At 35.6% G+C, this 16,406-nt stretch overlaps 1 protein-coding gene and 1 pseudogene across 2 annotated transcripts; both read right to left on the minus strand.

Moving 5' to 3' along the window:
- Window positions 1–665: 665 nt before the first annotated feature.
- Window positions 666–4,310, minus strand: LOC132030243 (UMP-CMP kinase 3-like). Of its 2 annotated transcripts, none has more exons than XM_059419785.1 (7): window positions 4,147–4,310; window positions 3,158–3,212; window positions 2,267–2,384; window positions 1,947–2,082; window positions 1,674–1,754; window positions 1,381–1,488; window positions 666–1,055 (listed from the first exon to the last, which is right to left on the minus strand). In XM_059419785.1, the coding sequence occupies exons 1-7, from the start codon at window positions 4,159–4,161 to the stop codon at window positions 936–938; spliced, it is 633 nt and encodes a 210-aa protein (XP_059275768.1). In that variant the 5' UTR covers window positions 4,162–4,310; the 3' UTR covers window positions 666–935. The 2 variants fall into 2 exon arrangements, with proteins under 2 accessions (XP_059275768.1, XP_059275767.1); XM_059419784.1 differs by having other exon boundaries at window positions 1,926–2,082; window positions 4,147–4,304.
- Window positions 4,311–5,217: 907 nt separating this feature from the next.
- On the minus strand, window positions 5,218–6,616 carry LOC132069396 (secreted RxLR effector protein 161-like; annotated as a pseudogene).
- Window positions 6,617–16,406: the final 9,790 nt, after the last annotated feature.

The raw sequence follows: 16,406 nt of genomic DNA on the forward strand, positions 1-16,406 counted from the left end.
TTAGTTAAGATCTGTTGGCAAATTACAAAACTTTAGCTATGGAAAGAAAAATTTCAGCTCCTACAGCAGCTTCCTTTCTAATTTTCATTTTCATCATTTCTTCATTTTATTGTAATCTTTGTGAAAGCCATCTGTTCATTCACTCTGAAAATACAACAACTACTACTACTACTACTCCGAACTCGTGTGTTTTAGTACCCATGGCAAGTGAAAACCTGAGCCATAGTACGAAATATCATTCAGCATGTCCGAAGTTTGGTTTTGGCAGTTGATAAAGTTTGTCATTGCCTTGTTTGCTTTCCTCGTAGTTGCACTTGTCCTCTTTGTAGCTATCAACTTTGCTGCCAAGGAAGAAATTGAAAAATTGAAGAACATAACATGCAGGGTTCTTTTTTCATGTAGCTCCTTATTAAATGAAATATTTCCTACATATGTTTAGTTTCTCTTTATTTATTAATTAAGCATTTGTTGGTAACTTTCATATTTGCCTTCCTTTATCTGTTCTTCTCTAGTTATTCTATAGTAAAGTGGAACTATTATACCTTTATTTGTAAGCATATCCTTGTTTTGCCTGATCTAGTAACCCAGCAAAACATGACAAAAAGTACAAATGCAAATTGCTAATAATAAGGCAAAATTAATTAGGTCCAGGAGTCAGAGCGTGCTGGTTAGAAATGATTCTTATCACACATTAACAAGAAACGGTAGATATCACACGATATAGAGTTTAGCATATAAACTGACGGTATAAATTTTTACATGGTCAGATCCCCAAAAAGATAACTATAGGTAACCGTCGATGATAAGTGGATTCATAACCTGGAATATAAGGGACATGACCTATTGCAAAAAGTTAAAGCACACGAATAGTATCTGTAAGTTAATCTGGCAGTAAAGATATTTATGTACACTATCAAGCTTTGAGGATCATCCATTCAAAGTATCAAGCAGCATTCGCAGTTGTGTGTACTTGGTGGCACCTTATAATCTTTTTCTGGTGAGAAAATGGATTTGATGGACTCAAAAACTTCATCAATAGATTTTCCAGCATCAACCTGACATTTTCAGACACAAGTCAACGGTTACAATTAAAATTATAGGTGGATCCCGTATTTAAACTCTACCAGTTCAATTCTTAGCATTGGACTAATGTATTTTTAAGATTATATGTTCAGACGTACTATGTATAGCAATTTTAGTGGATTTTTATACATAAATTTATGTTTCGCGTCGAGTCGAAAGTATTGGATTCAGATGAACTCGGTGCCGCAACGCTGCACCCACTAAAATCATTACATCTTATACAGATTCAATATCTAACTATTGTCCACTACCACCACCCTATTGAGCAATAGAAGAAGCTTAAAATTTATGATTTACCTTCCTAACTTTCCCCTTTGATTCATAGTATTCAACTGTAGGGAGAGTTGACTCCATAAAAACTTTAAATCGCTTCCTTATTGTCTCGATGTTATCATCCTCTCTTCCCTGCATGAATATCTTTCATATAATTGCTAAAAGATTGAATGATGTACCTAAATACTATGTTGTTCGACTATTAAAAATGTTGCCAGGTGAGTGTTGGATCCCCCAAAGAAGTAGTGCATTTTTTGAGGATTCGACACGGGTACTGCAACATTTTAGAGAGTCTGAGCAACATAACCTAAATATACCTCATTTCTTGATAGCAAGCGCCTCTCCATTTCGTCTTGTGGACAATCTAGGTAAAGGACAAACTCAGGCTCCATTTTTGTCTGCAAAGAAATCCCAAACGACAGTTATTTCAAAAATAAGGTGTGCTTCTGAGTTCCATTAGAAACAATTGAATAATAAATTAACTCACAAAATTCTCAAATGTTTTCACATTCTCTTCATTCCGGGGGAAGATCTGAGTTCCATTAGAAACAATTGAATAATAAACTTACAAAATTCTCAAATGTTTTCACATTCTCTTCATTCCGGGGGAAGCCGTCAATAAGGAATTTGTCACTATCCATTTCTTGCATGGCTTGTTGAAGAAGCCTCACGGTTACATCTGCAGGAACAAGCTTCCCCTCCTTCATAATTTTCTGAATCATGGAGCTGCAATAAACAAAACGAAAGAAATAAAGAAAGCTGACATATAAAATTCTTACTTAAAAGAACTGTAATTAAGCGAACAACATGACCTCTTAGATGAAACTAATTGTGTTGTATATGGTATTACATGCTAAGGTAAGAACTATAGATTTATCGAGAATTGAAAATGGTTGTTGAATAGCATTACCCAGTTTTAGAACCAGAATTGATTTCTTGACGTAGAAGCTCACCAACACTAAGATGAGTGTAGCCAAACTGTTGTGCTATTCTTTTGCATTGCGTTCCTTTACCGCTCCCTGGACCACCTGTAACACGTATAATCACAATGTGAAAGTAAGGAAAGGAGGAAGTTATTTCTTTGAAAAGAGAGATAAAGAGAAAATGCAATATCACATACTATAAGCCAGAAGCAAAAGAAACTGTTATTAATTATAAGTTTTTATAGCAGATTGCATACACCTACCCCTCAAGTTCAGCATACTTCCTCTGACATTTGAAAGAACATAAACGTGCCTCATATTTAACTTTGATATAACAATAATTAATGACTAGAATGAACCTCCATTATTTCGGAATGTCAATTCTACCCTCACAATCTAAACTAAGACCAATACACAACTATTAATGAACAATGCTTCTTGTTTCTTCTTGGACAAAACTGGATGTGGAAATCCAGATGACTGTAATGATCATGAAGTCAATGGTTTGATATAGAAAGCATATTCCCAAAAGTGAAACACACTCAAATGCAGCTTTCATTTTAACACCTATTAGATGAAGCTATAACAACAAAAAGGAAAAGAAAAAGCAAATGTTATTCTTTTCCTTCCTTTTGCTGGTGGTCGGATATGTGCGGCATGGAAGCCACAGAAAAAGTATGTCACTTCCAATTTTTACCATTTTCGACCATCACCAAATAAGATATCATGTATGAACGCCAGGTAAAACTTAGCAAAAAATGCATTTTTCCATGATAAAACAGGAATACAAGACGCAATTTTAATTTCTTCAAAAGAAATACAAAATGCAATAAATGTGATTAACATCAGACAGTGCAAGGAATTATAGAAATCCCAACCTATAACAAAAACAATTTTGACCTTCTTCTGCTTTCCTGAACCTCTATCACCTTCCTGCAAAAACGAGATACCAATCAGATGACCAAGAAATAGTACCAATTCATTTTTGAAACATCATAAAGTAGTAGGTCTAGTATCATGATCACTTTATTCAGTCCATTCCTTTCCTGAACCACGGAATCGAAACACCTAAGTCAGTGTCTTTAATTCAAAAACTTAAAGGAAAACTATCAGAACGAGATAACATTAACTTAGTTGGAAAAATCTTAAAATAGCTATCACATCATAGATGCAATTTAAATCTTCAATCTTCAATAGAACATGGAATGAAGAAAATTTACTAAATTATAAAGCTAGCACACGTAACTAGTCATACAAAACCAGGGCTATTACTAAACAAACTTCGAATTTCTGAACAGGAAACGCTCATGTTGAACAAGACACGAACCAGGCCATGCCTTACCATGAAGAGTCCATGTTCACTCAGCAGTGAGCATGACATAGCATGTGAAGAATTATCACTATAATTTATAAGGGAAGCCCCTGAAATCGGATTTCCTGAGAGATCCCAAAAGTATGCTTCACAGGTTCAAACTGCCATCAGTATATGAATTAACTTTTGCTTGTAAGATTACAACTACGAATTGTTGTCACAAGCTTCAAATGCTGTTAACTTCAATAATGAAATCATGTTATCTTGCAACTCTTGTGCTCACGAGCCCAATCCCGTTTCTCGCTTTTTACTAGCCCACTAAAAGGACAGTTCTTGATAAAGTGAAAAAAGAGTTCTTCCTATTGTCAAAAAAAAAAAAAAAAAAAGTGTTCTTCCTAATCCATGAGGGCCACTCCCTGTCAAGATGCCAACTAGTTTCTTTCAACACAAAGAAAGAAGGTACAAATAAAATTAAGCTGAGACTAATGACTATAGCTAAGTCAAAATCATGGATGCCCAATGATATTGGGAAAACACCAAAGGAACTTTTCTCACCTTGTGTGAATCCATCTTGGATTGCCTGCACAACGAATATGTTTAGTTCATCAATGTTTCCTGCAATAAGCAGCAGTTAGAAAGTACTCCCTCCGTTTACTTTTACTTGTCCACTATACTAAAAATAAATTTTCACTTTTACTTGTCGCTTTTAGCATATCAAGAGAAGACAATTTCTTTTTTTCTATTTTACCTATAGTATTAGTTACTCTTTTCAAATCATCTTTCAAGTCCATTGAGAATATGCATTAATTAATATGGGTATCATGGTAAATTACACACTTCAGTTATTATCTCTTAAGAAGTGTGCAAAGTCCATAGTAGACAAGTAAAAATGAACGGAGGGAGTACTAATCTTTTTTCCATGAATATTCCCTGAATTCTCTTATTCCAAGAAAATTCAGCAAGTTGCCTTTTTTTTATTTTTTATAATACATAACCCATAAACTCAAAACTCTAGCTCCACCTTTGTTCAAATTCACCAACAATTCCATAAGCTAAAGGCATCATAAAAATCATACCAATTGCTCAATGATCCATCTAAGGCAAGGACACAGCATAATAGAACTATTTGTTTTCGAGAACTATTCATACCCCTTAAACCATCAAAATTTCCAAGAACTGTACTTTTACAAACAACAAATTGGGTGACCAAAAATGATATCATCAAGTTAAACTTCACAACTTTGTATAAGGGCCAGTGATTAACAGAGAATGAAAAAAACAAAAGAAACCAATCAAATTATCACATATGGAGATGTCTGCAGAGAAAAGAGGAGAGAAGTACCTGACTTAGACAATACTGCAAATAAATTTAGAGAGTTGCAGAAGTAGAACAGAAGTATATATATTATGATGTTTAGCTACAGACCCAGGATAATGGGAATAATTCTCAGTTTGTGCTGTTACACGTGTCAGTTTTTTGGCTTTGGTTTCTTTGATTCCCATGAAAATGGCACTTTTTTTAAAACTCTGACAAAAGGATTCGTTTTGGGTGGGGAATGGAAAGTTCCAGTGTATGGCTTGTTACTCAAAGGCAAAATGTATAGCTGTAAAAAAGACAGTGACAAACAAAAGCTAATAAATTAACTTAGCAGTTGCATATATTTAAGGAACATGATGGCTTTTTTATATAGGCATCCAAACTTGCTACTTGGTTACTAACACTACAACCTACTAACCATAAAACTAGGAAACTTTCACTAACCACTAGGCACTAAGACTAATAGTGGTATTACATGCTAAGGAACACGTAAATTAATTACTAACAGGGAAACATTAGACTAGCAACTAAAGACTCTACTATTAAGCACTAAATTAAATAACAAGGAGCTGGAGTTGGTCTTTTAACACTCTCCCTCAACTCCTGCTTCTTTCCTTTCAGTGACACCGAGCTGACGATAGAAATTTCCAATCTTATTGCTGCTCAAGCTTTTCGTGAATATATCGGCAACTTGATTTTCTGTTTTGACTTGGACCATTTCCACTTCTTCTTCAAGAACTTTTTCACGAAGAAATGGTAATGTACCTCCACATGCTTAGTCCTAGCGTGAAACACTGAATTCTCCTCCAAGCGTATCGCCGCCTGGTTGTCATAATATAACGGAATTGCATACTCCATTGGTTGACGCAAATCCTTCAGCAACTTTATAATCCAAGTACTTTCTTGAGCTGCCATTCTCGCTGCTCGGTATTCCGCTTCTGTCGTTGACAACGACACAGTTGGTTGCCTCTTGCTATACCATGAAATTGCTCCAGACCCAAGCATAAAGACATATCCAGTAGTCTATCGTCGGGTATCATGATCACCTGTATAGTCAGCATCACAGTAGCCAACTAACTTACAATCTCCACCTTTCTTGTATATTATACCATATCCAAGCTTACCCTTGATATATCTCAAAATCCTTCGAACTGCTTCTAAATGAGGTTTCTTTGGATTTTGCATGTATCGACTCGTCACACCAACTGCGTAAGAGATGTCGGGTCTTGTTAAAGTTAAGTAGATCAAACTACCCACCAATTGTCTATACATTGTTGCATCTTCCAGGTCGTTCCCTTCATGAGCACACATCTTACCATTTGGCTCCAGCGCTGTTGATATTGGTTTGCAATTAAACATCCCAAACTTCTTCAACAGATCTTTGGAATATTTTTTTCTGATGCAAATAAATTCCTCCTTCACTATGATCAACCTCCAAGCCAAGAAAATGGTTGAACTGTCCGAGTTCTTTCGTTTGGAAGCGTACTGACAAATTCTCCTTTGGACGGAGAATTTCTTCTTCACAATCTCCTGTTAGAATTAAATGATCCACAGATACTAGCACAATAGCTAGTTTTCTGCCAACAATTTTCACAAACAGGCTGGAATCTGCTGGTGTTATTGAATAACCACTATGAGTAAGAAATTCAGCAATCTTACCATACCATGCCCTCAGCCCTTGCTTTAATCCATAGAGCGCCTTTCAAAGCTTACACACATACTCGGGATGATCTTGACTCTGAAAACCCATAGTTTGACCCATGTAAATCTCCTTATCCAACTATCCATGCAGAAATGCATTTTCACGTCCATTTGCCACAGGTTCCAATTCTTACTATCTGCAAGTGCAAGTAGACCCGAACAGTTGTAAGCTTTGCCACTGGACTAAACCTTTCATCATAGTCTAGTCCATATTGCTGAGAAAAACCCCGAGCTACAAGACGAGCTTTGTACTTTTCAATTGATCCATCTGTGTGATGCTTTATCTTGTAAACCCGTTTACAAGAAATAGGTTTGAATCCTTCGGCTTTGTCACGAGCTCCCAAGTTTGATTTCGTTCTAGCGCATCGATTTCCTCCTCCATAGCCTTAATCCACTTCGAATTTTGAAACGCTTCCTCAAAAGTTTCTGGTTCTTTTTCATTTACTTCTTCTGCTATGGCAGCATTGGCATATTTGGGATTTTGCTTTCTGGTTCTTGTTGACCTTCCAAGTGGAGGTGGTGCATTTTCTCCACATTGCTCGCCTTCTTCTGGTTGTTGGTACAAACCAGTTTGCCAAGGATTTTGAGTCACGCCTTCTTTAACATTATCTTCAATAGCTGCACCTTCAACTTCACCTAGACTCAACTGGATCTGGAATGAGTCCACCACACCTTTGAAAACATCAGAATCTGGTAACACTTCCATATCCGAAGACCGCCATGAAGAAGCTTCATCAAACACCACATTCCGAGAAGTATAACACTTCCCCGTTGTTGGATCACAACGTCGCCACCCTTTTCTTTGATTTTCATATCCTACAAAGATACATCTGATAGCCTTCTTGTCCATCTTGCTACGTAAGTGATCAGGTACAAACACATAGCATACACATCCAAAAACTTTGAAATAACTAACAGTAGGCTTCATGCTCCATAATTTTCAAAAGATGATAGGAAACATAACCTTTGCTGAGGGAGCCCATTGATCACAAATGCAGCCGTTCTCATTGCTTCTACCCAAAATCGTCCAGCAACATTTTTGGCGTGAAGCATACTACGACATGTTTCAGCTAAGTGTCGGTTCTTCCTTTCTGCCACACCATTTTGTTGTGTTGTACTTGAGCATGTGAACTGATGGCATATTCTGTCCACCCGAAGAAATCTGAGAATACATCTGAAATGTACTCCCCCCGTTGTTGGTGCGTAGACGATGAACTTTTCTGCCCACCTCTGCTTCCGCTTCCTCCTTGAACTCTTTAAATTTTGAAAGAGTTTCAGACTTCTCCTTGATAAAATAAACCCACACGTAACTGGAGAAATCTTCAATAAAGGTCACCATGTATCTCATTCCACTAATGAAGGCTTGCTTAACTGGTCCGAAAACATCAGAATGGATCAACTCTAGTGGTGCTTTCGCTTTAAATTTGGACTCTTCGTACGGTAGCTGGTGAGCTTTTCCATATTGACAGCCTGCACATATAGTATCTGATCTTACTTCAATGCGGGGAAGTCCTTTAACCATTGACTGCTTCATCATTACATCAAGCTTGGAATAACTGACATGACTTAATCGCATGTGCCATAAATCTGCAGTCTCATTTCTCCTTACCTTTTCTATATATGCAGTCTCCGCTGATAGCACGTAGACCGACTGTAATCTTTGTCCCTTCATCATCGGCTCTTCTATAACATTGAGGTCACGATATAGCTTCACATCTTGTGGACCAAACAATGCAAAATGTCCGGAAGACACAAATGGAACAAGGAGGAAGGAACAAAACTAGGAGACACAAATTCCAAAAGACTTACCATAATTCTTTTTCCCTAGTTTAACATGAAGATGGTAAATCACTGAACACGAGCACCATGAGACAACTATGGAAAGGAAAAAGTTTATTAAGCATATTAATAAGAACAAAACGAAGTACAGACAGAGATGCTTCAGCTGTCAATCCATTGCCATATATATATATTACTATTAGATATAAGAGGGAATGTGAGGACTTTTGTAGTCCTCACAATAATTTCCCAAATTTTTAAAAACTTTTTCATTAATTACTTTTATGTTCTAATTTTATTTATTTAAGTCAATTTTTTTGTTTTTTGTTTTTAAAGTATATATGTGACTTTTCAAAAGTATCGATTTGATGCAGCATGCGCGGGACTTTTGTAGTCATTTACAATAATTTTCAAATTTTTTTAAAACTTTTTAATTAATTACTTTTAGGTCCTAATCTTATTTATTTATGTCAATTTTTTTGTTTTTGTTTTTAAAGTCTACTTTTCAAAAGCTATCGAACCTCCTACCTCATTTTTCACGTTCTTTGATTTTCTGATTGGTGCTCGATATCCGCATTTGAGCAATTAATCCTAGAATATAATTCGCAATCGCATCGCGCTCTATTCTGGTTCGTGCGCTTCCTCCAAAGATTTTTTTCCAAATCCATGTTCGAACCCCTAATCCCTAATTAAGAGAGGAAACCCATCTGTTTTATGTATTTGTCTTAAAAGTTCATTAACTATGTATAGATTATTTATTTAGAACTAAATAACTTAAAAATTAGGATACATAAGTTATAATGTCAAATTTTTTTTTGTTCCAAATTTCATTTGAATTAAATAATTTCATCAAAATGGAAGTTAAAATATTAAAGGAGTGGAATGAAAATTTTGCATTTATATAACTACCCACTTGTGGGACTACAATGGGTATATGGTTGTTGTTGTTGTTGTTGTACGAATAATACTAACACAAATTATATTTCTTTAGTTAAAATATATATTAATTTATATATATGAAGGGCCAAAATTAAAATATATATAGTATATATATATATAGGATTAAGAAGTGCTTAGTTACATAAAACCTCATTAGGATTATTGAGGTAATAAAGAATCAATTCATGGGACACAAAGAAAGTTTTAGAGAAAGTCATGCAAGTATCCAAAAGTACTTGTACTTTTTTGCCTAATAGTCAAAGAGAAAGTTAACTCATCCGCAAGTACAACATCAAATACGACAAACGTTAAGGCACAAAAATGTGTGTGATTTTACCTAAGACATGCTTTAACAATATATATGTGATTTTAAAAGTTTTTACTAATTGATACGGGATGCACGTGTGTAGAAGCTAGTTTTTTTTTTTAAAAAAATGATGGAATGAGGGAGCACATATGAAAGGATGAAGCGACAATGATGGAATGAGGGAGCACATATGAAAGGATGAAGCGACAATCACCGGAAACAAGAATTATTTTCAAGCACAAATGCCTTTTAAAGATCTATAAATGACAAAAAGTTGGATCATAAAGAAGAAACCTCTTGGACAAAAAACTCGGCATATATCCCTCCTTACACTTGTGACAAAAACCCGGCATGAATGAAGCGTTTTCACTTGGAGATTCTACTAGAAGCATTTAAGTTGATGTACAATAGTGAAAAAAATTAGAGAATCATATAGCTAGTTAATAAATCAAGAAAAGCAAAGAATGTTTGTTTAGTATATATGCAACAATTTGAACTCTAGGGATATTATAGATATCGAGTCCTTGATTAACTTAGTGTAAAGCCCAAATTGAAGAAAAAAATAAGCACATCACGAGACATCATGTTCTAGCAATATCTGAATTGTTAATTATCATATTCTCTACCTAAACATTTTAGTCTAGCATATATTCATATTTTAAACTTTTCAAACAGTCTTTTTTATTTTTTGGCAAAAACATTAGTTCAAACAATAATTATACACATAATTAACTCAGACTATCAGGATTACATAACTATAAACAATGGATGGAATAATTAATAAAAATAAGTTTTTCTTTAAAGGGAAAAAAAGAAGTAGTAAAGTTGATAAAGATGAAAAACTTACAGTATCAGAGATGAAAGCTTGATCACGGTCCTAAACAATAGGGTAAATGCCACCGTCATAGTCTAGAAACATCACAATTTTATTTCGTTATAAAGCATTGATTATCTGCTCAAACATATCTAGTGTTGATAGATGTTGCACCTGTTTCATTCATCAATTATCATAACACACCCATTTCTCTTTTCTATCTTGTTTATTTATCAATGGCTCAATCAATTACGTTATTACACAATTAGATAGCTAATCTCAATTATATAAACTTTTACCGTTATTCACAGAAACATTCATACATATATGTGGTAGTCACGTATAATACTATTGTATAATTGCATGAAAGTTTTTTTTAGCTTACCATCCAAGAATTAGTGTCATCTGAAAGAGGAGTGAACTTGTGATGAGTAGGAGAGGAAGCTATAATTGAATCAACCCAAGAGTTGATTTTATATGTGTGTGTTTGTATGTGTGATTTTACCTAATACATGTTTTGGCAATATATATGTGATTTTAAAAGTTTTACTAATTGATACGGGATGCACCTGTGACAAACACAAGATGCACGTGTGTAGAAGCTAGTTTTTTTTTTTTTTTTGATAAGTGATATAGAATGAGGAAGCACATATGAAAGGATGAAGCCAGAGTCACAGGAAACAAGAACTATTCTTAAGCACAAATGCCTCTTAAAGATCTATAAATGACAAAACAGTTGGATCATAAAGAAGAAATCTCTTGGACAAAAACTCGGCATATATCCCTCCTTACACTTGCTGTAACACCTCGTACTCTCATACTAAATCATATCGGTATCATCCCGTAAGTTCAAGTTAGATCCTAATGGGTAATATTGGTATTATAATGACATGTTAGTTATATGAATCCCTTTGGGATGATTTCGGGCGATAGATAGTTGTTTTGAAGTCAAACCAAAAAGTGAAATCCTTAAGACCTTCTAAATCTGAGATAATCTTCATTCATTGCCCGTTTTCGAGAATTTGCGTTAGTAATTTGAGAAAACTTCCTTCTTGAAAGTTGTAGATAATTGAAATACCTTTTCAACGGTATATTTTGGAGATCAAACGGACATCCGTACAAAGAGTTATAGACATTTTACTGAAGGTGGCAGAGCTGAATCTTCATTCATGGCCAGTTTTCGAGAATGTGCGTTAGTAATTTGAGAAAACTTCCTCCTTGAAATTTGTATATAATTGAAATACCTTTCCAACGGTATATTATGGAGATCGGACATCTGTACAAAGAGTTATAGCCATTTCTTGAAGGGTGGCAGAGCTGAATCTTCACTGGAAATTTCACCCAATGTACGCCCAAAGAGTATTGGATGTACTTTCAAGTACGGGCCGTACATCCTAGGACGTACATTGCCCGTTTTTGGCAGAAAACTCGTTTAGAATGGGTATGGTTTTATTTTGTTCCCATTTTTCATTCTCCCAAATCCTAAAGACGAAATTTTTCTCTCCCAAACTCAAGATACTCTAAGGTAAGTCATTCTAAGTCATTCCAAGTTAATTCTAACAGGTATCCATGATTACTAATCAAGAATTCATCATTCCTAACCTAGGGTTTTCAAGAAAACCCACGTAAAGATCAAGATTCTAGCTTTTGGAGTTCTTCTTCAAAATTCAAGTCTTTAATTCAAGTTTTGGAGCGATTAAGGTATGTAGAACTTCTATCTACGTGTATGAATCTCTACATTCTTCCCCACGCTCCGTTTCTTGATATCCATGAAGTTCAAATCCTAGGGCATTAAACCCAACATATTGGTAGCCCGTATTTATGTATTTATGAACATGAATTTTGTATCTATATTCGTTATTGTATTCCTAATCTTCCATTACGGTTATTAGGAACCCTAGCTTAATCCATGAATCATGAATTCTTTCTCATGTGTTCTCATTATGTTTATATGAAATTTTATGATTTTATGTAGCAAGTTACAAGCATGTATTCAAGTTAATTATATAAGTATTTATGATTATTATTATTATTATTATTATTATTATCATTATTATTATTATTATTATTATTATTATTATTATTATTATTATTATTATTATTATTATTATTCATGAATCAAGAACATGTTTGCAAGACTATGACAAGTATCTCATGAAACCATGATCTCACAAGCAATCATGATAATTCACATGTTTTAGGATTTGCTTAGTTAACCGAGAAGGCTCAGTAAAGCCTGAAACTACGTAGCCACCGTAGGATAAGGGTTGTCAGCAAGGAGGCAACACCTTCATTATGCAGTTTGGATCCTTACATGCTTATTATTATTTAAATCTCATATCCCTGGTAAGGTGTGAGTGTTCTGCTGGTAGGACGCAAGTACCAGATCATGTTGTCGGTTATACTATAGCATTCCCCACGTTACAAGCAGTTATATATACATGTATTTCCATTGGTTTGCTGTTTTCAAACTTTACTCATGCTCATGTTCAGGTTATATTCAGTTTCAGTTGATGTCCTATACCTATATTGTGCCATGTTCTTCATTTTAGCAGGTTTTACATACGAGTACTATTCACCATGTACTAACGTCTCTTTTTGTTCGGGGGCCTGCACTTCACGGTGCAGATACCGATTTTCGAAAGCATACACGCGCGTAGAATCACCTCGCTTATCGCTTATTGGTGAGCCCCACTTCTCTCTCGGTTCAACATGGAGTCCGTACTAGTATTCGGTTTATGATAATCCAGGGGCCATGTCACGGCGTTAGTATTCGGACATGTTTTAGAGGTTTCATAGACGGTATGTTAGTACACGGAGTCAATTGTGCTTTTATGTTTGCAGACTATTACGTTTTCATTATATGTCATGCTATGAGATTACTTCAAGGCTTTATTCCACAATTATGTTTTCATGATTCATTTAAATTGTATCATATAGTGTTATATCCGGCGATTTTTGCAAATTTGAAAAATTCGGAATGATGTTGACTTGTAAGGAGTGAGGCCATATGTGGGACTTATTTAGTATGAATATGTTGGTTATGAAAAATATTGATGCGAAAATATCGAGGAAGGCCAAGAGCAAAAAAATTGAAATTTTGAAAATTTGTTCTATGAATTTCATATATTAGCCAAGTGTTGGGCTAGAAAAAAAAAACTTGGCCCAACCGGCCAAGTTAAATAAAAAGAGGGCCAAGCCCATGTCATGAATTAGTTCATGAATTGATCATGTGATAAATACATGGGATCATTGTCATTTTCATTTAGAAGTTTCAAGAAAAAAAAAAGAAACAAATCAAGAAGAAAGAAAAAGAAAGGCCTTCGGCCATAGAGAGAAAAAGGGAAAGAAAAAGAAAAAAAAATTCTTGGAGCCTTAGTCTTTGATTCAAAAACTTGTTTCTTCTTGGATTCTTGTTAAGTTCAAGATTCTCTACAAAGTGATACAAATATCTTGGCAAGAAAGTGCTTCTTTTGGCAAGGAGAACTTGTTGGAAAAGGTAAGAATTTTATGTTCTTTTTATGTTATGGGAGATACATACATGTTGTAGTATGTGGAAACGAGGGAAAAGCATGAAATTTGTATGTTGGGGGTGAATATATGTGTGGCCGTGTAGTGTAGGATGAAGGGGAGATGAACAAATATTATTTAGTATGTGAATTGTGTTGATTTTGGCTTGGTGAAGTAGATGGAAGAATAATAGTTAAGTTAATATGAAGAATTTGTTGTGGAGTTGTTATCGGAAAGTATACGATGTTATTATAAATTATGTAATTGGAAAAAAATTGTTGTAAGGTTGTGGTAGGAAATTATGCAATTTTATTGAAGTTTATGTAAATATGGAGAGGGAAGTGGTAAGACACAAATTATGATTGTTGTTAATGAAGTTGGAAGACAAAAATGTGTTATGGAAATTTATGTTGAAAATTGGAAGTTTTGGATGGATTATGGTTTGATGGAGATTTTGTATATTTTGTGAAATAATGTAAAATGCTTCCGAATTGCGTTTGAATGACCTTGAATTAGAGAATGAATATGAAAATGTCGATATTAGTTTGAAAGTGTGAAGTTGGAGTCGAAGTTGTTGCATTATGTAGAAAGAGGGACTATTTATGTTATAATGTGTTTGGTATTAAATGTTGATGTTGTTAGTGTTGTTATTGGTATGGTTGTTGATATTCTGAGCCGAGTCATATTCTCGGGGCAGCGAATTTATAGGGGAGGTGCTGCCCAAATTTCTGTAGACAAGAAAGGGCTAAGAATGAATCTCTAAAAGCTTATAACTTACAATTGGTAATTGTGACCATTTGTAGATTCTGAAGCAAACGAGATTTGAGTTTAAGCGAGCATAAGGCGCAACCAAGGTATGTAAAGCCTATCTTTCCTTCTTTTGGCATGTCCTAGTCCTACTAGGTTAAGATCGGAACCTCGGGGATTATTCTGCTCTTGGAAATCCGAGTTTGATTTGGCATACTATTCATTCAGCGCAATTGAACCATAATCCTTATATTTGGTTAAAAGAATGCTTAAACCTTTGTAACTTTCGCAAATGTATTTGAATCGCTCCGAAACTCTTATGAATGACCTTAGGGAGCCTAATGATCTTAATTTATGTCTGCCGCCTCGACTTGACCCGAGGTGGGCCCGCAAGTCCCGAGAATTCTCTTATTTGGTTTGTTTGTCTCATTTTCGTATGATATGAAAAGGAAACGTTTGCCTATGACTCTAAGGTCCGTTTGAAATGCCCTATAATGTTATTTGAACGTTCTTCATTATGAATGATACTAAATTTTCCGAGAATAACCTACGATGTATTTTTCGAAAAATTGATAACTTAAAAGTCCGCGACTTTTGTATATTAATTCCGATTAACTCGATACTCATTTTGAGCCTCTCTCGATCCTAATGTGTTCGTATATGAAATTATGTGTCGAGTCCTGGAACTTAATTTTGATATGCATATGGTTTCGCACTACTCCGCCGTGCCAATTATTATGACTTCGTTCGCGGTGCCGGTTTTTTGATCGCGCGCATTGTGACACATTCGCAAGATGATGTGTTACGGTTTCCGAGACCTCGCCATCCGGTTACCGTTTATGGTGTTATGATGTGATATGGCATCCGATATGTTCGATGATTTGATGTGTGTGATGTTATGATGTGTTCGAGATGTACGGAGATTTGAAAACTTCTCGGTATGATGTGTTGTGGCACCACCACGTTCTCGAGCCTTATGCATGATTTTTATTTGCATTCGTACATTTGCATTCCGGCAGTGATCTCGTTACTTTCGTATTTGTTACGTCCTCCGACTCCGTTTGGATTATCGTACCTCCCGCTTTACATACTCGCACTTCTTTTATCGACCCCTTTCTTTGGGGGGTCGCGTTTATGCCCGCAGTACGTACGCTCGGTTGGGTGATCCTCCGGTTTAGGCTACCCATCCTCGTATTTGGAGTGCTCCCCGATCCGAGCCCACATTTGGTATATATGTTTTGCTATGCATATTACGTACATTTGTTACCGTTTCGGGATGGCGGCGGCCCGTCCCGTCATATGTTCGTATGTTACATTGCGTTGTAGAGGCCTGTAGTCATATTTGTGGGTCATGGGTCCGGTTTGTTCGTATGAGATTCTGTTTCGCATCCTTAAGCGGCCCGTATGCTACTATGGCCGATATGGCCTACATGTTTGTATGTATGTGTATGTCTGGGCGATGTGCATTCCGCCAGTTTTGATTTTGATATGATGATGCTTTGCACGGGCGACGCTTAGATAGCATTCGTTTAATGTATTTGTGTGACGTCTCGCTATCGCTTATCGGTATGAACTATATTCGTTAAGTTTAATTAAGTCTTAATACGACGACTTGGTTCGTAAGTCCGTTTGAGGGCGCCTAAGTAGGGCACCCCCACGCCCACGGGCCGGGTCGTGACATATAGATTATGTTGTTTTGA

Source organism: Lycium ferocissimum, chromosome 9 (genome assembly GCF_029784015.1).
Source record: "Lycium ferocissimum isolate CSIRO_LF1 chromosome 9, AGI_CSIRO_Lferr_CH_V1, whole genome shotgun sequence".
Lineage (NCBI taxonomy): Eukaryota > Viridiplantae > Streptophyta > Magnoliopsida > Solanales > Solanaceae > Lycium > Lycium ferocissimum.